This window comes from Pan paniscus, chromosome 21, assembly GCF_029289425.2.
Source record: "Pan paniscus chromosome 21, NHGRI_mPanPan1-v2.0_pri, whole genome shotgun sequence".
In the NCBI taxonomy this organism is placed as follows: domain Eukaryota; kingdom Metazoa; phylum Chordata; class Mammalia; order Primates; family Hominidae; genus Pan; species Pan paniscus.
In genome coordinates this window covers 40290128-40313603 of record NC_073270.2, presented here as the reverse complement: position 1 = coordinate 40313603, position 23476 = coordinate 40290128, and the positions used below count along the sequence as shown (strand labels likewise).

At 51.0% G+C, this 23476-nt stretch overlaps 2 protein-coding genes across 4 annotated transcripts in view; one reads left to right on the top strand and one right to left on the bottom strand.

Annotated features, from left to right (window-relative positions):
- PIGU (phosphatidylinositol glycan anchor biosynthesis class U) overlaps positions 1-20005 on the top strand; it is a 114676-nt gene extending 94671 nt beyond the window's left edge. For both annotated transcript variants that reach the window (XM_003831824.4, XM_034947655.3), the window contains 2 exons: positions 5274-5416; positions 19568-20005. In XM_003831824.4, the coding sequence (XP_003831872.1) occupies positions 5274-5416; positions 19568-19681 (257 nt within the window). In that variant the 3' untranslated portion in view covers positions 19682-20005. The remainder of the gene's footprint in view (positions 1-5273; positions 5417-19567) is intronic.
- A 196-nt stretch (positions 20006-20201) lies between these two features.
- On the bottom strand, positions 20202-22648 carry MAP1LC3A (microtubule associated protein 1 light chain 3 alpha). 2 transcript variants are annotated; one of them, XM_003831822.6, is made up of 4 exons: positions 21658-22648; positions 21284-21339; positions 21094-21200; positions 20202-20811 (listed from the first exon to the last, which is right to left on the bottom strand). In XM_003831822.6, exons 1-4 carry the CDS (start codon positions 21695-21697, stop codon positions 20649-20651), a joined length of 366 nt encoding a protein of 121 aa, XP_003831870.1. In that variant the 5' UTR covers positions 21698-22648; the 3' UTR covers positions 20202-20648. The 2 variants fall into 2 exon arrangements, with proteins under 2 accessions (XP_003831870.1, XP_063456870.1); XM_063600800.1 differs by having other exon boundaries at positions 20202-21200; positions 21658-21919.
- Between the last annotated feature and the right edge of the window lie 828 nt (positions 22649-23476).

The window sequence follows — 23476 nt, the reverse complement described above, 5'->3', positions numbered from 1 at the left end:
CTAGGGAGTGCAGGCTTCAGAGGAAGTGAATCTTTGTTGTTGTTTTGGGTGTCAACCAGGAAGTGAAACTGACTAGCTGTGGGAAGCAGCCTACCTATAGGAGTGTGCCTCTGAGTGAAGGTAAACAGTGGTGTGGGCAGCTGAGCCAGGGCTACTCCTGCAGGTGATGGCCTAGTGGGGCTGTGACCCATCTGGCCTGACTGGGAGGAGGAAGCAGTGTCTTCTGTGGTGACATCCTCTCTGCACAGACAAGTGTCACCCAGTCCAGCAGGTTGAGAGTCAGCTTGGGGCCCCTCAGCAGAGTGGCCAGTGACAAACCATGAGACCACCAAAACATGGACATGCCTCAGTTTGTGATAGTGGATTTCAAGAATGTAGAATGGATTTTTGTGGTTGCCCATCCCACACTGGGCACTCTTTCTCCCTCAGTGACTGTCTTTCATCCCATTTGCTGAGCAGTCTGGAGAGTCACTTGACTCCGATTCCTGGCATTGCCATTACGAGCCCCACGTGTTCTTCGGCACATCATTTAACCTTTCTGAGCGTCTGATTTTTCCATTAATCAAATAAAATAACTCATGAGTGTGTTAAGTTTGAGAAAGAATATCTGTAAATAGCACTGCAGTTAGTATCGTGAGTAATAATTATGCAGGGGAGTCTCTCACATAGTTCCATGATCAGAGCTTCGGGCTTGGTAGCCAGAGTCATCAGAATAAACATATTTTTCAAGATGAATAAACTATTTTATGCCCTCTGGGGTGAGGAGGCACAAAGAAGAAGGATGGGGTTTCCAGAAACCTGAATGATCTAATAGTTGCTTTTGCTGGCTGGCAGGGCACATAGTCTGCAGGTTCAGGTTATCTGAAGATCCTGCAGAGAACAGTAGCTGTCCGCCTTTGCTTCACTGCTCCTGCAGCAGGGAGTACACGTGCTTGGAGAACCTGCTTGGGGCTTGACAACTGTGAATCATTATTAGCTGGGAGCAGCATCAGCCCTGGTCCTTAGGACCTATGAGTGGGATGTATGTGTTGAGACATGTTTAAGCCTACGTTGAATATATTTAATGTGGCTAGGAATTCCATTTAAACATTAGCTGTCAGCGCTAACATGCATGCTCCCACATTCACCTTTCTGTTTTCCTGTGCAGTGGAGAGGAGAAAAGGAACGTGGCCCCTCCCTGAGTGTAGGTCCCAGACGCTGGACTCTCTGGAGCTTGGATGAGTCATACAGACGCACAATTGTGGTGTTAGGGAACAGCCTGCTGGCAGAGCCCATGCCAGCCTGCATGGTACAGCAGAAGGAGCCAGTTACCAAAGGGCTGGATTTGTGTGTGTGTTTGTTTTGTTTTTATTACTATTGTATAGCGATAAAAGAATGTTGATCGATATACATATAAAGAATCATGATAAAATATATTCCCACGTGTTTTGGCACCTCGTTTAAGAAAGGAAATATCACCATGGCCTTTGAAGTCCCCAAATCCCCCCTGTTCCCCTTCTGATTGGACTGGATTTTTCAGGTGAGATTTTCTTTCCGAATGCCTGAGGCTCTGAAGGGAAAGTGGCTTGCCTGAAGTTCCAGTTCATCAATCATGGTGCCAGAGATTGGATAAGCCACCCAGTGAGTGTGGTGGGGAACCTGATTCCATCTGGCCTCGCAAGTCTGATGAAGGGTGAACCCTTTCACCTCGTTAGGCCCTGGTCACCTCTGACGCTTTCTGGTGCCTGGAACAAGCTGTCCCGTACCCCAGGTCTCCAGCTCCATCTGCTCTGGCATATATAGCTTTAATCTTCTGGCCTGTCAGCCAGCAAGAGTGAATAGCAGCTCCCCATTCCTGCAGAGGTCACCACAGGCCAGAAGCCAACTGCATGCTGGTGATGGTTCTCTAGCCGCATGGGAATGTATCTTTGCAGCCCTTCGAGATAGCACCCAGAGGCTGCCAGTGAGCTTCTCTTGTCTCTTTGCACTTGGTTTCCTTCCTGTCACCCTGTCTGAAATCTGTGTCCCTGGCTGGAGGCACAGAACAAGAACCACCTGGTCTGGCAGGCTGCAAACATTTTATTTTGGGAATCGTCTGTGTTCTTTTCAGCAAAATAATTTCCAGGGGATCAGAAAGAACCACTGAGAAATGTACATAGTGATGTTGGGTTAGAGGAGTGGGAAGCATTTGTTCTCCTTCTTGAGGTAGTAACATGGTTTAATAATAATAGTAATTCTCAGTGAAAACGTCCCTTTGCAAGACTCCTTGTTCCTGGGAGGTCTCAGGAGGCTTGAGTCAGGGTTTTGGCCTCTCATCTTTGAAAACCCAGAATTGAGAAACTTCAGATTAGAAAAGAGGATCTTGCAAGCCCTCCAGGCCAGTGTCCAAATTGTGGGATTTCTTAGACCACTAATGTTTCAATAAACTCGGGTGACAGATTGCCAGCTTTTTATTTTGCTGAAGACATTAAAACAATCAACTACCAGCCATTCTTCCCCATGTTATAAAATGAAGGACTTTTTAATGACAACAACAAAATGATACCTATCATTTCTCAATAAAGAATGAACTATAACTTGAAAACATTCAGCTTTACAAAGAACTGTGAACTACCGTGTCCTGATTATTCTCCTTTTGACACAGTTGGGTGGCATCTCTGTTGCAGACTGTAAGGGGCTGCAGCTGTAATCCAGTGGTTCGCAGCCTCGACTGCATATTGGAATTACCTGGGAAGCTTTTAAAACCTCATATGGATGCCTGAACCCCACCCTAGAGACTTTGACTAGTCTGAGGGCTCTCCATGTGATTTCATTTTGTTTTGTTTGTTTGTTTGTTTGTTTTGAGACAGAGTCTTGCTCTGTTGCTCAGGCTGGAGTGCAGTGGTGCAATCTCTGCCTCTCCACTTCCAGCAATTCTCGTGCCTCAGCCTCCTGAGTAGCTGGGATTATAGGCACCCGCCACCATGCCTGGCTAATTTTTGTATTTTTAGTAGAGACGGGGTTTTGCCACGTTGGCCAGGCTGGTTTCGAACTCTTGACCTCAGGTGATCTACCTGCCTCAGCCTCCCAAAGTGCTGGGATTACAGACGTGAGCCACCATACCCGGCCGTGATTTTGTTTTGTAGCGGGAGTTGAGAATCATCTGTATCATCTAGGCCCCTTGCAATGCATGAGCCCCTAGTATAGCATCTCTACTAAGTTGTACAACTAATATAAATGGCCTAAATGTTTGGGAGTTTCTCCACCCTTTAAGTCTCTCAAAACTGTCACTTGGGAGAAGGGATTTCCTGAAGGTCAGTATCAGAGAAGAGAAGGGAACTTCCATTCATTAAGTGTCTGCTGGGAACCAGGCACAGTGCTAAGTTCTTTTTAAAAAGGTATTCTTTTAATTATTTTAAATGATATTTATTAGTTTTTAAAAATATGATAAAGATAAAGAAAAGTAACAGACAATCCTCCTGTCTGATAACCCCTAGAGAGTTAAAACGGGGGAAAAAGTACAGTGTGGTAGGCAGGGTAGTAGCCCTCCCCTCACAAAGATGTCCACGTTGTAATCCCCAGAACCTGTGAAGACATCGCCTTACATGGCAAAGGGACTTTAAGACCTTGGGAGGGGAGATTATCCTGGACAATCCAGGTGGCCCCAGTGTAATCACAAGTGTCCCTCAAAGTGGAAGAGGTGGAGGCGGGGGGGAATATGGGAAATCTTCTGCCCAATTTTGCTGTGAAACTAAAACTTCCCTAAAAAATAAAGTCTACTGGGCTTCTTTGTGCATGCCTGTAGTTCCAGCTACTCAGGAGGCTGAGACAGGAGGATCCCTGGAGCCCAGGAATTCGAGGCTTCAATGAGATATGATCCAGCCACTCCACTCCAGCTTGGGCAATGTAGTGAGATTCCATCTCAAAATAAATAGTCTATTTTAAAAAAAAGATGGAAGAGGGAGGCAGAAGAGAAGGTCTGAGTGATGCAATGTGAGAAGGCCTCAATCCACCATTGCTGGATTTGCAGCTGGAAGGGGGTCATGAACCAAGGAATGCAGGGGGCCTCTGGGTGCTGGAAAAGGCAAGCGAGGGGTTCTCCTCTAGAGATTTTAGCCTGTGAGACCCATTTTGGAACTTCTGACCTCTAGAACTGTTTAATAATAAAGAATATTATTTAAATCACTAAGTTTGTGGGAATTTGCTGTAGTAGCAATGGAAAACTAATGTAGCCAGTGATATATCTGTGTCATTTTTTCACATGTCATCTTGTTTAATCCAAATGAAGTGTGCATTTTAGCCCCATTTTATTTTTATTTTTAAACATTTTTTATTTTTAAATTTTAAAATTTTTTTAGAGATGTGGTCTCAGTATGTTGCCCAGGCTGGTCTTGAACTCCTGGGCTCAAGCAATCTTCCTACCTCAGCCTCCCAAAGTGCTGGGATTACAGGCATGATCCACCATGCCCACCCTAATTTTTAATTTTTGTAAGTACATACTAGGTGTGTAGCCTCATTTTACAGATGAGGAAGCTGAGGTCTAGAGAAACTTGCTAATAAATGCAGAGCAGGATTTTAACCAAGGTCTGTACCCGGCTGCCATGCTACACTCCCGTTTGGCTGAAGCCTGCCTGCCTGCCTCTGGATCACCCTTGAGTAGTAGGTCCTTCCTGAGACCTCAGGGAGAGCTTTCTTCCTGGTGGGATTCGGCATTCCCTTAGGGGCAAGGAGTGAGAGACAGTGTCAAAAAGAGGTCCTTTATCATCTAAGGGAGAGTTGGGAATGTTTGAAGAGCGAGGCAGGGGTCCTAAGACACCAGTTAAGGAGAATGGAAAACGTGTTCCTAAGACCCAGGACTGTGGCACCATGGAGACCCACAGTGGGGCTCTAATCGTCACGGTTCATGCTGGGGTTCCCACCCATAATCCCGCATGGCCAGATGGCACCCTGCTTGGGGAGAGGGATACTCTTGGACCCTCCAAGATTAGGAAGTGAGGGGAATATCTTCCTGAAATGCCCTGTTTGGTGCCCCGAGGCGCTCATGGCATTTCTAACTATAGCTGGTCTTCAGCCAGCCAAGCCCACAGTGGGAGGAAATAATCGAAATCCAGGAGCTACCACCAGCTGTGGGCATGGGGAGCCATTGACTGAGGAGTCTGGGGTTTGCTTCTTGGCACCCCAGTACCTCTGGGGGTGCTCTGCCTTTGAGCTACATGAGGCTCACCTTGGGCCTCTCCATTCGGGGGGGCCATTGCAGCAGGGAAAGGGTGCCAAAGAGAGCGCGTCAGGCTAACTGTAACCCTCTGTCTTTGCAGTCCTGAGAAACATCTTTGTCCTCACCTGCATCATCATCGTCTGTTCCCTGCTCTTCCCTGTCCTGTGGCACCTCTGGATTTATGCAGGAAGTGCCAACTCTAATTTCTTTTATGCCATCACACTGACCTTCAACGTTGGGCAGGTAAGAGGGACAGCATGGGGGTCAGCTTGGGGACAGGAATTCATTTTGCAGCCTCAAGCATTCAACGATGGCCTTGGATTCTGCATACCCGGGGGTGCAGACGTGAAGGAGGCACAGTTACTCCCCTCAAGTAGCTCCCAGTCAGTGAGGACGGGGAAGTAAGAGCAGCGTAAGGCTGAACCTGGCAGATATGTATTGGGCACCACACTGAACCATAGCCACGCTGTATTCTCAGCAACCTAGGAGACAGGGCATGTTAGCCCTACTTTACAAATGAGGGACAGAGGCTTGCAGAGGTCGTCTCTTCTCGAAGGTCATTGGAGGAGCCAAGAACAAAATTCACATAAGGCTTGATTTCTGAGGCACCCCTTTCTGTAATGGTGCCTGTGGTTCCAGCACCCATAGGGAGTAGATAGAGTGAGGGGGAGAGGGCAAGGCAAGGGGGAGAGAGGCTCTGCGGACTCTCGGGACAGCAAGAACAAAGGCAGGAAGAGGAGAAGGGGGCCAATCTGGCCGTTGGGGAGTTGAGCATAAATTGTGTGGCTGGGAGCGGTGGAGAGGAGGCTGTGGTCACAGGCTGAGGAGTACCAGCAAGGAGCTCAGCCTTCCCCTGAGCTGGGAAGCCTGTCCCTCTGTTCCACAGAGCAGGATTCTCAATCAAAATCCTCAGAGGGAGCTTGTTAAAAATGCAGATTCCCTGTTAACAGGCTTTAAACTCTGCAATTATGTTGCAACTGTCCCAAGTACATGGCTCTGTTTTAAAAAGCCAGGTTCTCTGATCCCACTCCCAGAAATGTTGATTCAATGTGGAATACAGGGTCAGGAATTTATATTTTTAATAAGCTCTTCCAGAGGTGCTGTGGCAGTGGGTCTAGCAAACTCTAGGTGGACTCACCCACGCTTCTTGGAAGTTCCCTCCTCCACGTGCTGCCTTCTCTCAGGTCAGGCTCTGGCCTCGTAGTGGAAGTCTTATGAGAATCACTTGTACCGTTTACCATTTCAATTGCCATTGGCACAGCCAGGCATTTCCTATGTGTAATAGCCTGGATGGGAAGCAGGCTGGCTGGAAAGACTAATGATGCCAGTGAATAATCCCCAGGGTAATTCTTGCCTCCAAGGTTAGCTGCAGGAAAAGAAAGGAGTTAGGGCTTTTTCAGTGAGTGATGGGACTGGTGTTTCCTGCATGGACATTTCTGGAGGATTAATGTTCAGCCCAGCCAGTTGTCTTGGTTTGTGAGCAGAAGAAAGAGAGATAGAGGGCCTTGTAGCCTGGGTGGGGCCCAGCCGGAGGGCCTGTTCTGTCTCTCACACTGTAGTTAGGGATGGTGGATGCGCAGCCTCTCTTACTTCTGACCCACGCAGGCAGAATTCTGCAGGGCTCAATTGCATATCCTGAAGGAATCCAGAAGGTTGCCCTGGTTCTCCTGCCTTTCTGGGATTTCCTTCCTTTTCCTTACCTTCCAGTGGTAGCTGGCATGTGTGGGCATTGGGCCTGCCCTGGGCCTCTAGGGAGGTTGGCAAGCTCCACAGAAATAGTCCACAGCCTGTTGTCTTGTCATGAGTCTTAGTCTTAAGTTTGGGTCTGGAAATACAGTTGCAGTGATTATGAAGCATCCATGGAACTTGCCAGATAACAGCTTTCTTCTCTGTGGCTGCCTTTCTGAGAGAAGGGACTCTAAAGCAGCACAGGGGGGTGTCTGCAAGTGGTCAGGTGCCATTGAAGGCAGGAGAAACTGAATTATTGGAAAGAGGGATTGGGGTTAGGGATGGAAACCAAAGGCAGGTGGATCAAGTGTGTTCATAGCTGAGAGAAACCAGCTGGACTCTTGGCATGATCTCTTACCTTTTTTTTTCTTAATCTCTTTTTAAAATGTATTTTAAATCATCAAGGAATACATGAATTCATTATTGCTGGGGGAAAGAAGTCAAACAAAATAGAAGAATATGGAATGGGCTGAGTGTGGTGGCTCATGCATGTAATCCCAGCTCTTTGAGAGACCAAGGTAGAAGGATTACTTGAGGCTAGGAGTTCAAGAACAGCCTGGGCAACATAGCAAGAGCCCATCTCTACCAAAAAATAAAAAATAAAAAGACTATGCAATGAAAAGAAAAGATCTGCCTGAGCCCCTATCATTTTCTACTCCTCTGCAGACGTGGCCTTTGGGATCAGTTTGGTATGTGTCTTTGCAGACTTTCCTCTGTGCATTTATAGACAGCTATAGACACAGGTACATAAAGAGGGTTTTTTGTTTGTTTGTTTATGTAGGTAAATGGCATTCTCCTTTAAGTAGCATTCTTTGGCTTGCTGTTTTTCACTTAATGATTTTGTCTTGAGATAATTTTTTAATAGCTCTGTAACATCCAGTGGTTTGGACTAGGTACAGCCCTGCTGATGGGCATTGAGGTTGCCCTTGGTTATTTTGGCACTTTATTTATATATTTATTTTTTGAGATAGAGTCTCACTCTGTCACCCAGGATAGAGCGCAATGGCGTGATCTCGGCTCACTGCAACCTCCACCTCCTGGGTTCAAGCAATTCTCTCACCTCAGCCTCCTGAGTAGCCAGGATTATAGGCATGCACTACCATGCCCGCCTAATTTTTGTATTTTTGGTAGAGAGTAGAGACAGGGTTTCACCACATTAGCTAGGCTGGTCTTGAACTCCTGACTTCAAGTGATTTGCCCGCCTCGACCTCCCAAAGTGCTGCGATTACAGGTGTGAGCCACTGTGCCCAGCCTATTTTGTCACTTTAAATGTAAGAGCCTTGCAGCCGGGCCTGGTGGCTCATGCCTGTAATCCCAGCACTTTGGGAGGCTGAGATGGGAGGATCACTTGAGGTCAGGAGTTTGAGACCAGGCTGGTCAATAGTAATAAATAATAAAAATAATAATTAGTAAATAAAAGAAGTAATAATAAATAGTAAATAAATAAAATGGAAGAGCCTTGCATATCCCTCCACATATTCTTGTACACACATGCTGGAGTTTATAGAGTAGATTCCACGTGGTGGGATTTGCTGGGTCAGGGGGCATATGCATTTTACGCCTTTGGCAGGTATTTCCAAGTTGCCCTTCAGGCAGGCCACACCAACCTACAGGCCTCCCAGCAGGGGGTCCAAGTACTTCCTGGGGCTGCTGGCTTTGGACTTTGTTGCTGCTGCTGCCAGGTCACTAACAGGGTGCATCAGATGGGGCCACTTGCTCACTGAGGCAGTCACTCGAGGCATGTCCTTGTCCCAGAGCGCTGACTGAGGTAAGAGAGCCCCTCTTCATGAAAGGTATGCCACCCTTGCCTTTGGACCTGTTGGGAGCCTTAGAGTGCAAAATGAGACATTTCGAGTTTTACTAAGAGTGAAGTGTCACCTCCTCATAGAGACCTTTCACGAGGTCCCCTTGTCCCACTTATCTTTTTCTCAGCCTTGCATGTCTTGCGCAGCCCAAACCCAGCCCCTGCTTCTGTGTCTTCCATCGAGACGTACGGGATTTGGGGACATGTTCTCAGTTCCATATCCTGCTGTGAGCTAGGAAGGTGCCTGGTATTCACCTGCCTCATTCTCTCCTCCTTGGGCAAGACAAAGCAGAGCTCTCGTAGGAACCAGATGAGTACAGATTTCAAGGAAGTATCTAGAACCTTGATATCATTGCTGAAATCAAGAGCTGAATATAGAGTACATCTTGGCTTATAGATTGTTTTTTAAATCCTGCTCTGTTTGAGTTGTTCAGTGCCATACCCTATTACAGAACAAATTATGTGTGGATTATTAGTTATACCGGCAGGTAAACCAGTGACTAAGGCCCCATCCTTTACCCTGGGAGCTATTATTTTTCTGCCTGTGGCATGGTTCATTTGCTAATTATGGTTGTTCCTCAGAGTCAGTAACAGGAAATGACAACAGTAAACCATCCATGGTGGGGGGTGCGCCTGAGTGTGAGAGAACGAAGGAGGGATTGAGACCAGTGGATTTCTCGAGGGCCTCCCCCACTTCCTCAAGTGATTTAACTTCTCTAGGTTGCAGTCTCCTTATCTCAAAAACTGGGATGATGACCCACAGCTTCCAGGGTGTTGAGAGGATTGGACGTAAATTGTGGGTCCTGTTGCCATTACTCATGTGTGTTGACATGGGAAACAGCAAGAGCAACATGCTCTTCAAATACCCAGAGCAGATTCCTGGAGAGACAGTCCATGAACCAAAGGAAGCAGTTTTTTTTTAACCCTTTTATTTTGTGAGTCAGTGACCAGCAGATGGAAAATATTAATCAAGGATTACATATAAACTAAAAGGAACTTGTTTAAATTTAGCTTTTTTAAAAGAGTAGGGCAAAGTGTCACACTCACCTTCATTCTGTTTAAAAACAGAGGACATAAGAAAATCTTCTCCTAAAATTACAATTAATAGTGGCTTATGCGGCCGGGCATGGTGGCTCACACCTGTAATCCCAGCACTTTGGGATCATGAGGTCAGGAGATCAAGACCATCCTGGCTAACACGGTGAAACCCCGTCTCTACTAAAAATACAAAAATTATCTGGATGTGGTGGCACGCGCCTGTAGTCCCAGCTATTCGGGAGGCTGAGGTAGAAGAATCGCTTGAACCCTGAAGGTGGAGGCTGCAGTGAGCCAAGATCGTGCCACTGCACTCCAGCCTGGGCGACAGAGCGAGACTGCGTCTCAAAAAAAAAATAAAAATAAAAATAAATAACAGCGGCTCATGTTTCAGGAGAGCTTACTAGGGGCTGGCCCCACGTGATCCCTATAATCTTCTGATCACGTGCTCAGATGGCCTTCCGAACCATTCTGTGTGCATTTACATAAACTCATAGGCTCATGGAGAGAGAGGCTTATTTGTGTGTGGGTATGTGTGTTTTATTATTGACATAATGATGAAAGTAGGACTTTTTTCCCTTTTAGTAAAATGTCTTGGTGAACTTTCCTTGCTCATATGTGAGAGAGGAACCTCCTTTTTATTTGAGTCCTGCATATGTGAACTCACCACACTTTATGTAACTACTCTACTGACAGCCCTTTACGTTGTTTTCCTTTTTTTCTTTAGTTATAAGGAATTTACGCTTCATAACAGCCCTTTGAAGGAAGTACTATTATTAACTCATGATACAAATGAGGAAACTGAGGCTTGGAAGGGTTAGAGACTTACCCAAACTCACTAAGCTGTGAAGGGGTGTATTTATCCACAGTCTTGTTTGTCACATCCTCTTAGTAGACTGTGGGTTCCATTAGGGCGAGCCCTGGGTCTGTCTTCTTCATGGCTGTATCCCCAGCACCAAGAAGAATATTCAGTGACTACTTATTGATGACAAATTGAATGAGCTGGCATCAGAAACCACATTTTATGACCAATGCTCTAACACAATTCTGTACACCCTGACCTCCCCGTGCCAATCCCTGTTTTGGTCTGATTTGGGCCTCTGGCTAGTCTACTGGATTCCTAGGGGGTCAGAGCCAGAGCCCCCTTACCCTTGTATCCCAGTAGCTGGCCTGAGAGCCCCACTCCTGCCCTGTGTCTACATCTAAAGCAGACTTCTCGTCTGCCTGCCCTTCCTTTTTTAAATTTTATTTTAGTAGGCCGGTTGCAGTAGTTCATGCCTGTAATCCCAACACTTTGGGAGGCTGAGGTGGGCAGATCGCTTGAGCTTAGGAGTTCGAGACCAGCCTGGGCAACATGGCAAAACTCCATCTCTACAAAAAAATACAAAATTAACCGGGTGCAGTGGCATGCTACCTGTAATCCCAGCTACTCAGGAGGCTGAGGCAGGAGAATCGCTTAAGCCCGGTAGGCGAAGGTTGCAGTGGGCCGAGATCACACCACTACACTCCATCCTGGGTGACAGGAGTGAAAATGCTATCTCAAAAAAATTTTTTTTAATTTTATTTCATTTTTTTTTCTTTTTGAGACAGGGTCTTGCTCTGTTGCCCAGGCTGGAGTGCAGTGGCACAGTCACAGCTCACTGCAGCCTCAACCTCTTAGGCTCAAGAGGTCCTCCCACCTCAGCCTCCCAAGTAGCTGGAACTACAGGCACACCCCCACACCTGGCTACTTTTTAAATTTTTGGTAGAGACAGGGTCTTGCTATGTTGTTACGAGCTCGAACTCCTGAGCTCAAGCCAAACTCCTGCCTCAGCCTCCCAAAGTGCTAGGATTACAGGTGTCAGCTGCCGCACCTGGCCAACCACCCACCCTTCCAAGCAGGATCTGGATCATCTGGAACCCTACTCCTCAAGCCACTGCCTATTTGCCATGAGGGGCCAGCCCTGACCCCTCCCTGTACTGCAGACCCTCAGATACTGGGCTGGCCTTGCATTGGCCATTCTCCTTTCTGTTTTGAGTGAGGCCTGAAGCCTGAGGTCTGACACCAGCCTCCTGCGTGCTGCCTGTCCCCTGCCTGGGACTCACTGTTCACTGCAACACAGATGAAACCACAATCCTGTCTCCCGGAGTTGCCTCTCAGTTGGCCTGGTGTGTCATTCTGGGAAATGGGACCTATGAGGAAATGCTTGGAGACGTGTTGGGTGGGTCATTAGTGGCTGAGTGGTGTGTAGCCCCCATTTGGGGTTGGCTCGAGACCCATTTCAGGTTTCTTCCTGCAGGTTGTCTGTGGCCTGGGCTGTGCAAGATCCCAGGTCTGTGTGTGGGAAGGCTCGTTCCTCCCGACATGCGGTGCCTGTGGCCAACCTGGAGCCCTTGTCCTCATCCTGCTGGATGTGCGTGTTTATTTTGCTTTTCCCAACTAGTGTCATTCTGTCAAGGTCTTAGTTCATTCCTTTGTCCTTCCAGCACTGAGCATCCCAAGCTTGTCCCTCACAGGCCCTTCCCAGCCTATTCTCCTCCGCAACAACTAGAGTGACAGGAAGAGCCCAGGCTACATACAGCAGGACAAAGGCCACAGAAGTCCAGGGCTCTGGAAGCCCAAACTCCAGCCCTATCTGTCCTGGCTCGCTGGCCTCAGGCACATCCCGTAACTCCTGGGAAGCTAATTTATTTATTTGCAAATGTTAATTAGGTTCCTACTATTCACCAGGCACTCTGCGAGGGGTGAATGAGACAGACGTGTGCTTCCAAGGAGCCCTCGGTCTGTGGAGAGAAAGGAAAAGACATGGGCAGGACAGGGCAGCCTGACGAGCTGGGAGCCCAGAGCTGGGCTGTTAAGGAGGCTTCCTGGGGAAGGTGGCCTCTAAGTGGGGTCCTGAGGGATGGGTAGGATCTAACTGGGTTCTATGATTTTAGGTAGCAAGACCTGGGTGGGGGTGAAGGAGGAAGAGAGAGAGAGAGAGAGAGAGAGGAGGAAGGAGGGAGCAAAGGAGGAACACCGTGCTGCTGGGAGCTCAGTGGGACTGGCTGTACCACTTGAGAGGGAATGAGGGCAATTCAGACAGCAGTGGTCAGACCACAGGCCTTCAAGGGCTCTTATGCAGAGGTCCAGACTGCACCTTTGGCTTTAAGCACTGAGGACAAATGTGATCAGATCCATGCTCTGAAAACCTCACTCTGCTGGGAAGAGCAGAGGTAAGAGGTGTGAGCCTGGCATCCAGGGCACCAGGGACAAGGCTAGGGGAGGTTGAAATCTGGGGGAGGTGGTGGTGGCCTCAGTTTCCTCAAACTGGGAAGGCGGTTGTGAGGACTGAATGTGGGAAAAGTGCCATGTAAGTGAAAAGTGCCATGTAAGGGACAGTTACTTGTAGCCTCATCCTCAGTCTCACCTTGTGACCTCTCAGACCCTGAAACTGAGGTCCAGGGATTTCACTTGTTACTTTGCATCTTCAGAGCTGGAGGGTGGAGTTTTCTCCTCCACCATTTCCTCCTACATAATGTCCGCTCCGGCCTGTGGGTTGCCAGGTTACGCCAAAGTGCTGTCCAGCTCCACAGTCGGCCGCCAGCCTCCTCTGCCTCCCAGCTTCCTGGATCCCAGGCAGGTGGGCAGAGGCTGCTGCACTTTGCCAACTGTGACGGCCACATGCATTCCCCCCAGCATGGGCTGACTGTCAAATGTCAGTGTCCGTGTCCCCAACAGCAGCAGGAGGCCTGGGGAACCAGGACATGCCTGGGTGATAGCACCTGCTTCTCTAGGAATCTGCAGCCCTGGTGGTGGCCAAGGCTGCTGTCCTGAGCCCAGTAGTTTCAAGACACACTGTATTAACAACCTCTCCTGGCTTTTCACAAAAAAAGTCAATCTCTGTCTCTCTCCACTGAGTGACAGAGCTGTGAACTGGGGAGAGCAGCCTCCGCAGGGTGTAAAGGTACCTGAGGTGTCAGCACAGGCCTGGCATGGAGCAGGACTCAGTTCTGAGCAGGACTCAGTTCATGTGGGTGCAGACCCTAGGGGGTTGTGGAAGAACTCAGGGTTGGGCCTCTGACAGGCAGGACTGGCCCCTAACTCTTCACTTCCTACCATGTGACCTTTTGCAGGGCCCATAACCCCTGAGCTTCCCTTCTCTAAGTAGGCATTGTCAGCCCTACCCTGGGGTGTTGGAAAGGGACAATATTGTTTTTTTGTTAAAGGGCCTGGACCAGGGCAGACACTCAGAAGATATTCATTTCCCTGTCTCTCCATCCTGCCCTGCACTAGAGCATGTTCTGAGGGTTTCATTCTACTTCTGATTCATCCTGTCTGTCCCTGGTCACCCCTTTATCAGCTAGCTGCCCCATGAGCTCTTCATCATGGTCCCAGAGGGAGGTGGCCCTGGAGCCCTCATGGCTGCCATAGAGAGGAATGTGGACCGAGCCGTCCCTGGGGGCAGCACTGAGAGGGTACAGACCAGCAAACAACTCAGAGAGAGCTGGCCCTGTGCCGGGCCTGGGGCCATAGAACTGGAGCAAATGCAGCCCCATTTGGTTGGGAGGCCAGTGGGCAGTGACTTCACTTCAGGGTCCATGTAACAATGCAGGGTTAGAGAAGACTCCTGGCAGGAGATGAGCCTCTGAGGGATAGGTGGGAGCTGCAGCGCTGCTGGGCAGGGCAGGGGGAGCCAGGGAACTTCTGAGCAGGCAAGCGTGCGTGTATGTGTGTGTATCTGTGTGTGTGTGAGTGCAGTGCGAGCGTGTGAGCAGTGAGAGCGTGCGTGTATGTGTGTGCATCTGTGTGTGCAAGCATGTGTCTAAGCATTGCAAGCTTGCATGTATGTGTGCACCTGTGTGCGTGTATGTGTGTGTACCTGTGAGTGCAATGTGAGCGCGTCTGAGCAGTGCGAGCATGTGTGTGTGCACCTGTGTGTGTGCGAGCATGTGTGTCTAAGCATTGCAAGCATGCGTGTATGTGTGCACCTGTGTGTGAGTGCAGTGCGAGCCTGTGTGAGCAGTGCAAGCGTGCATGTATGTGTGTGCACCTGTGTGCAAGCATGTGTGAGCAGTGTGAGTGTGCGTGTGTGTGCACCTGTGTGTGTGTGTGTGTGTGTGTGTCCAGAGAGGTGGCTGCAGGAAGAGAAGAGGGCAAGTCTGAGAAGGGGATTGGCAAGGCAGTATTTCAGCCACATTGGGTGGGATCCAGAGACCTGAGGACACAGAGTGACATGTTCTGGGGTCCTAACTGGCACAAAGACTAGAGGAGCCCGGCCGGGCGCGGTGGCTCATGCCTGTAATCCCAGCACTGGGAGGCTGAGGTGGGCGGATCATGAGGTCGGGAGATCGAGACCATCCTGGCTATCATGGTGAAACCCCGTCTCTACTAAAAATACAAAAAAAGAAAAAACTAGCCAGGCGTGGTGGCGCACGCTTGTAGTCCCAGCTTCTCAGGAGGCTGAGGCAGGAGAATCTCTTGAACCGCGGAGGTTGCAGTGAGCTGAGATCACACCATTGCACTCCAGCCTGGGTGACAGAGCGAGACTTCGTCTCAAAAAAAAAACTAGAGGAGCCCAGCATTGTTGGTAACAAGCTAGAGCCTATTACTGTCATTTTCCAGATGAGGAAAATGCAGCCCAGGGGACAGGAACAGACTTAACATCACACAGCCACTGACTCGCCCATGCAAATTCCACAGCCCCTTGCCCAACTCGCCCCTGTCCAGACTGGGCAAAGGGGCTCTGGGTCTGCAGCTGCTGTGTTGGCTGCACCCTAGGGCCTCTGGGAAATCCCTGCTCTCCTCACGGCCCAAATGGAAAGCCCCAAGGTCTTTCCTTGGTCAGAAAGGTCAGAAGAGGTTGTCCTGGCTACAGGCTTCCCTCTGAAAGGGCCAGGCCTCTCGGCCAGCCTGGTGTCCTCTCCCTGGGGGAAGGGTGCCCACTCAGGACTGATGACGCCCAGGGGCTGTGTGCCCAAGCCGCTCACAGGGCTCTTCCCGCCACCCCCTTTATCCTCCAGATTTCCACACACACAGCAGAGCTGACAGCTTTAGCACTGGACACCCATATACATACCCACCAGCGGGAGTCCACCATTCACATCTTCAGGTACTTCTTCCATCATCCCTCAGTCCATCTTACTTTTTTAGTGTATTTCAAATTGAAATGCAGACATCAGTACATTTCCTGCTAAATATTTCAGCATGTGTATCATTTTCTTATGTAAAATTTATTATACAGGGAAAAGTGCAAATCTTTTGTGTACATTTGCCAAAGCTCTCTTTCACTCAGCAAAATATTTTGAGTTTGTTACATACAATAGGTCATTGCTGTTAATTTTTTTCCTGTTTCAAGAGCTGGAGTTTTGCTCTGTTGCCCAGGTCGACCTCCTGGGCTTAAGGGATCCCCTTGCCTCGGCTTCCCGAGTAGCTGGAATTACAGGCACAAGCCACCATTCCCAGCTAGTTCATTTATTTTTTAAATAAACTTTTTATTTTAGAATCACTTTAGATTTATAGAAAAGTTGCAGAGATAGAACAGTTCCTGTAAGCCCCCACCTAGTTGCCTAAGTTGTTAACATCTTATATGTTACCATGATGTGTTTGTCAAAACTAAGACACTCACCCTGACACGTTACTATTAGTCTGAAACACTAGAATGGATTTGGATTTCCTGTTGTTCCAGTCACAGCCTCTTTCTCTACCAGGACCCCATCGAAAGGTCCACGTTACATGTAAGGTCACATCTCCCCAGTGTCTTCTGCTTTTCTTCTTAGTCTTTCCTGACTTCTCTTGACCTTGACAGTTGAGGAGCGCTGGCCAGGTATCTTGTAGAATGTCACCCAATTTAGGTTTGTCCCCCAGTTTAGGTTTGTCTGATGCTTTTCTTAGGATTATCCTGGGGTTGTGGGTTTTTAGAAAGAATACCCCAGGCAAAGTGCCCTTCTCATCACATCTATTGGGGGTACATGCTAGCCACGTGATTTCAAGCTGATGTTAACCTCCACCACGTGGTTAAGATAGTGTTGGCCAGGTCTCTCCACTGTAAAGTTACTCTTTTCCCTTTCCCTGCTCCTCAGGAGGAAGTGAATAACCAAGTCTAGACCACCCTAGGCTTAGGGGATGCAGAGTGGACAAGAATTAAGCTCCTTCTGTGGGAGGGGGATATAACTACCTACATTGTTTGGAATTCTTCTGGAAGGAAGATTTATCTCCCCCCCATTGATGTATTGATTTATTGATTTATTGGCTGATTTGTTTTAATTGAAGCTTTATTTATTATTATTATTTTTTGAGACACAGTTTCGCTCTTGTTGCCTAGGCTGGAGTGCAATGGCGCATGTCCGCCTGCCAGGTTCAAACCATTCTCCTGCCTCAGCCTCCCAAGTAGCTGGGATTACAGGCATGCACCACCATGCCCGGCTAATTTTGTATTTTTAGTAGAGACGGGGTTTCTCCATGTTGGTCAGGCTGGTCTCGAACTCCCAACCTCAAGTGATCCGCCTGCTTCGGCCTCCCAAAGTGCTGGGATTACAGGCATGAGCCACCGCACCTCGCCGAAGTTTTATTTTTATCAATGGAATACATGTATGTAGTTTGCAAAGTTAAGGCTTATAGGGGAAAAGAACAGCTACCTAAAGTCTTACTGTTATTTCTGTTGGTACTTCTAAATAACATGCTTACTCTTCTATGTGTACTTTTTTCCGTTTTATATTAGGTTGGATCATATGAAATTGCCAGTATTCAACCATTTTTTTATCTGCAAAACTGGCAATTTCATATGGTCCAACCTAATAACCTAATCTTTTTCTTCCTGCTTCTTGTCCAGATGATTATTGTGTGACATGGAGTTGCTTCGTTTTGATTGTTGTGGATTGTGACTGCACCTGCCCCTCAGCTGACCTGGTTCAGGGATCAGCCTCTGAGCTCAGCCCCTGCTTTGGGCTCCTCCTGCCCAGATGGCATCTCGGGCCTGGGTGAGAAAGGGCTGCAGGGTATGAGGTCAGCCTTTGCTGTGATCACTGCCCCCCAGTGGGCCAGCCTGGAGCTGCCAGCTGGGCAGCTGGGGGCAGGGCCTCAGGGGCTGCCTGAGCTCTGTCTGCTTTGCTGACACTGTGACCAATCTCGTGCTCATCAGTGATCTGGGCCCCAGGCAGACCACCTTTCTGGGTCCATGGCCATTAGTCCAGTGCTCCAGGTGTAGCCTTAGGCCAACCATTGAACCCTTTGAGTCTCAGTTTCCCCATCTGTTTAAGATGAGGATTGTTCAACCTTCCAGATGGGCTTCTGTGGTGATAGAATGGCAGGTACTTGTCCTGAGGCCATCAGAGCTGCTGGTGACAGGACACCTTCCTGAACTCCTCCAGGCGCCTCTGATCTCTCCTTAGCTGCTGTTATGTTACCTTCAGGTGAGTGAGAAGCTGCCCAGGACAGGGTCTGGAGGTCTAGATCCCAGGCTTAGCTCAACCTGTCTTGCCTCAAGACCATAGCCAAGTGCTCTGTGCCTCAGTCTCCCCATCTGTGCCAGGTGGTTGGTGCCAATCCTCTGAGGCCTCGAGGTGCCTGAGAGCTGCGGCGTCTGTAGTGTGAGCCCCTGTCCCCTCATCCTTCTCTGAGGCTGGGCCCTGCCCAACCTGCTCCAGGGACCAGTGGTCTTGGGAAGCTTGGGCTGACTGGGATTGCAGACTCCGGGTCTGGTGTATAGGGCCCTTGGCAAATCCCTATTCCTTTCTGGGCCTCCTTGAAGAGACAGTGGGCTGAGCTTCTAGGCTCCCTTTGATTCTTCTGTGTGTGGCCCAGAATGGGACAGACAGACTGAGCTGGGCACAGAAATACCATAGTGACAGAACCATTCGAAGACCCTGCCCTGATGGAGGCCCCGGGCCAGGGGAGGAGGCACAGTCAGGCTGTCAGCTGAATGGAAAATTACACTTTCGATGAGTCTGTTATCGAGTAGAGATTAGTGGGGCCAAGACCTAATCTGGGGGGCAAGTGATCCTTCCTGAGCCCTGAAGAGTAAGCAGCTGTCAACTAGATGAACGGGGAGAGAACATTCCAGGCAGAAGAAACAGTAAAGATCCTGCCGTGGGGTGAGGTGGAGCCGGGAGAGGGCAGACAGGGACCCTAGCAAGGTCTCAGAGCATGAGGGAGTTCGAGCTTTGCCCTAAGGCATGGGAAGCCTTTGGAGGATTTGAAGGCTGGAAGTAACACCATCAGATGTGGGTTTTGAAACGCTCCCTCTGGCTGCCAGGGAGAATGGGGTGGGCACAGGTTTGAGAGCAGGGAGCCCAAGGACCAAGCTTTGCTGTTGTTTAGGAGATGAGATGACAGTGGCTCTGTCCAGAGTAGTGACTGTGGGGATGGATCGAAAGGGTGGATTTGAGTTTAGGGGGAATTGACAGGTCATGGTGGCTCGATGTATGAGAGAAGTGTCAGGGCAATTTTGTGGCCTGGGCACCTGGCCGGAAGATGGGGGCATGGATGCCCAGTGGGAGAAGTGTATTTGACAGAGGGAAGGTGAGGAGTTTGATGTGGACCTGGCTGGGATGGAAGTGGCTGTGGGAGGATGGGGCAGAGGCCTCTGGTTGCACAGGCACCAGGCTGGCATTCGAGGCCAGAGCCTGGGATGGAGGTGTAGACCATCGGTGGGGGCAGGGGGAGTCCAGGCAGCTTCTGAGAGGCCAGACCTTGCAGGGTCAATTATGGGCCCTGAGGTGGGGGCCCTGAGCAGGGCCTCTCCAGTGATTGTGATCCAGAGCCAGGCAGGGGTGTTCCTGTCTTCCAACACCTGCCAGCAGTTCAGGGATCCTGGGTTCAGGGGGAGGTACCCAGCAGCGCCTCACACCCTCCCTCTCTCTCCCCCCAGATCCTGCTCATCTCTGATTACTTCTATGCCTTCCTGCGGCGGGAGTACTACCTCACACATGGCCTCTACTTGACCGCCAAGGATGGCACAGAGGCCATGCTCGTGCTCAAGTAGGCCTGGCTGGCACAGGGCTGCATGGACCTCAGGGGGCTGTGGGGCCAGAAGCTGGGCCAAGCCCTCCGGCCAGAGTTGCCAGCAGGCGAGTGCTTGGGCAGAAGAGGTTCGAGTCCAGGGTCACAAGTCTCTGGTACCAAAAGGGACCCATGGCTGACAGCAAGGCCTATGGGGAAGAACTGGGAGCTCCCCAACTTGGACCCCCACTTTGTGGCTCTGCACACCAAGGAGCCCCCTCCCAGACAGGAAGGAGAAGAGGCAGGTGAGCAGGGCTTGTTAGATTGTGGCTACTTAATAAATGTTTGTTTTTTGTTATGAAGTCTACCCTGAGACCACATCTGCATTGCACTCCTAGAGGGGGTGGCCCCTAATAATGTTCTGGAACACTACACACAGGTGTGGGTTTCCAGAGCGAGCACCGCGGCCACAGAACACAAGTCTGTGCGCCAGAGCCCGGGGATGGTGCGGGCAGCCCCACCAGCACCCTCCCGACTCCCAAGCAAGCGGCTGGAGGCACAGGGCCAGGCAGGCCTGAGCAATCTTTATTCTGCAGAGGGACAATGACCACAGATCCATACACCACGTGGAGACCGAGGGGCGGGGAGCCAGGGGCCAGTCTTTCAGGGGTGGGCAGGTCCAGGCAGTGGGCAGAGCCTCGGGTGGGTGAGGGGCAGATGGGCAGACAGGCAGGGGCCTAAAAAAAAGATGAACCACACAGCAGGGGTGCTGGGAGCTGCTCCCCACCCTCCCCCATCCCACCAGCCAGCACCCAGAGGGACAACCCTAACATGACCGGCCCAGGATCCACCCAGGGGCAGAGTAGGTGGGTTGGTGCCCTCTGACTAGGGGGGCACATGCCTGCCCAGCCCACCATGGTAGAGGCAGCTCAGTTCAGGAACCAGGAGCTCCCTGGGCAGGGCCTGACCGGGGCCCCCCGACTACCAGGCCGACCCCCCCTACTGCTGGCTCAGAAGCCGAAGGTTTCCTGGGAGGCGTAGACCATGTAGAGGAAGCCGTCCTCGTCTTTCTCCTGCTCGTAGATGTCCGCGATGGGCGTGGACACACTCACCATGCTGTGCTGGTTCACCAGCAGGAAGAAGGCCTGCGTGGGGTTCAGCTGCAGGCGGCGCCTGCAGCCGGCGGGAGAGTATGCAGCTGTGAGGGGCTTGGCTGCGGGACGGACATAGCCCTGACCCCCAGAATGATTCCCAGCCTTTCACACCCATTCTCACCCCAGCTGTCACCTCTGACCCAACACCGACTGCAGCCCCGACCTTGACCTTTCCAGCCGCCCCAGAACAGGGGCCCACCGCCCAGTCCCATCACCCCTGACCCCACTCCCACCCCTTCTCGGCGGGAACCCGGCTCCCCTCCCGACCCTAGCCACCTCCTGGCGGCAGCTGCCCACGCACCGGATGATCTTGACCAACTCGCTCATGTTGACATGGTCCGGGACCAAAAACTTGGTCTTGTCCAGGACGGGCAGCTGCTTCTCACCCTTGTAGCGCTCGATGATCACCTGGGAGCAGGGCGGGCGGGCAGGGGGTCGTGTCGGGGACGCGCGAGGCGGGGGCGGGGCAGGGCTGGGGGCGCGGGACTCACCGGGATTTTGCTGGGGTGCTGGTCGCGGATCTGCTGTACCTCCTTACAGCGGTCGGCTGCGGACAGCGGCCAGACCGTGAGGCCGGGTCGGGCCGGCCCAGGTCCGCCCCGCCTGTCCCCGAGGGGCGGCCCCCGGCCACGCCCCAGCTCCAGCCCCCGCCCCCGGGGCCATCAGGCCCCACAGCCCCTGGCACCTATCGCGGTGGGGAAGCGGGCAGCCCCCGCCCAGGCCGGAGCTGGTCCCAGCCCGAGGGTCCAGCCAGAGCCTGACGTCACGTGGCTGACGTCACCTGCGGCAGTCGGGGTCGGCCGGCGCCCCCCCCCCCGCTCCGGCACCCCTGCCCAGAGCTCGCAGCCCGCCTGCCGGGCCTCACCGAAGCTTCGCCGCTGCTTGAAAGGCCGGTCTGAGGGCATCGCGCGGGCCCGGCTGGGCGCGCAGGCCGGGGCTCTGGGGCGCGGGGATGTGTCTGCGGTTTGGGGGCTCCGGGGGCTCCGTGCCTCGCGCTCAAGGGCTCCGGGGCTCGCGCTGAGCACGGCGGCTGCGGCTGCGGGAGGTAACTCGCCCGGTGACGTCAGGTCACAACATTCCTTAAAGGGGAGGCCAGTGCGCCGCTCCCATTGGGCCGACGCACAACCCGCCCGCCCGGACCCGTGACGTCACGGCGCAGAGAGCCTGGGTCCGCGGACCGGGACGCGAGGGGCGGGGCTTCTGGGCGCGTCACAGCCCCGTGACGTCATGGGCAGCGCGGGAGCTTCTCCCGCGGCCCGAACTCAAGGTAAGGCCCGGAGGGCGGTGGGGCCGCCCTGGGCCGATGGAGCGGGCGGGCCAGGCTGCAGCCCCACGGCATCACTTCCCGCCCTCACCGAGTCTGTGTCAAGACTGACGCGGTTCTGGGCGCCGTGGGAAACAGCCGGAGCCAAAGGCCCGGCGCCTTCACGGGGCTTAGGGCGAGAGAAGGGAGAAGGTGCGGGAGGCATAGTCAGACACAGGATAGAACAAGATGCTAGAAATGAACGCCCAGGTTTGAAAAAGAATAATATAATTGAAAAGTAGAGCCATCGAAATTCAGGTCTCAGAGGATGAGGTGAGAAGGCAGAAAAGGACAACAGAAGAGAAATCGTGGACCTGGAGGCTGATCGGAAGCAGCTCACCAGAGAGACAGGTGATGGAGAATAAAAAGGAAAAGGCCACGGATGGCAACGCCAGGAGAACTCGCGGGCCCGAGCAGAGCTCCAGAGGCGAACACTGAAAGACCTGCAGACAGTTCCTGAAGAAGAGCTGCCAGAAATGATGCTTAAAATCCAGAGCAGAATGCGCAGACCGAAGATCAACATTTTTTTGGGGGTGGGGAGGGGGACGAAGTCTCGTTCTATTGCCAGGCTGGAGTGCAGTGGTGCGATCTCAGCTCACTGCAACCTCTGCCTCCCGGGTTCAAGCGATTCTCCTGCCTCAGTCAGCCTCCTGAGTAGCTGGGATTACAGGCGCCTGCCACCACGCCCAGCTAATTTTTGTATTTTTAGTAGAGATGGAGTTTCACCATGTTGGCCAGGATGGTCTCGATCTCCTGACCTCGTGATCCACTCGCCTCGGCCTCCCAAAGTGCTGGGATTACAGGTGTGAGCCACCACGCCTGGCCGCCGAAATAATTTTTAAAGAATGTAGTTTAGTAACAAGGACATGGAACCCAAAAGGAAGAAATTAGATGGAAAAATGGTGAGCAAATTGGTAAACATGTGAGTGAATCTAAACAAGCATTTAATATGCAATATGAATAATAATGATTAATTTGTGGGCCACAGAAACAAGATGCATGAGACACAAGAACATGGAAGACTGAGAGGGCAATCAGAGTTAAGGTGTTCTAGGAAGTTCGATTTGAGAGGGGGATAAAGAGACTGATCATTGTCTGGCTTTGTAAAGTCAGATGTGTATTTCAGATACTTAAGAGGATCACCAAAAGAATACAAACGGAACTATAACTGCCAATGCAGAGAAAAGGGTAGTGATGGGTATTAAAACTATAATGGAAGGGAGAAAAAGGAAGCAAAGTAAAAGGGATGGTAAATATATAGTACAAAACCAGTGGTAGAAAATGTGGTTTACATTCACCTCTTAAAACACAGATGACCAGATTGGCCAAGAAAAAATAAGATGCAGCTCTATGCTATTTACAAGAGGACATTTAAAACCTA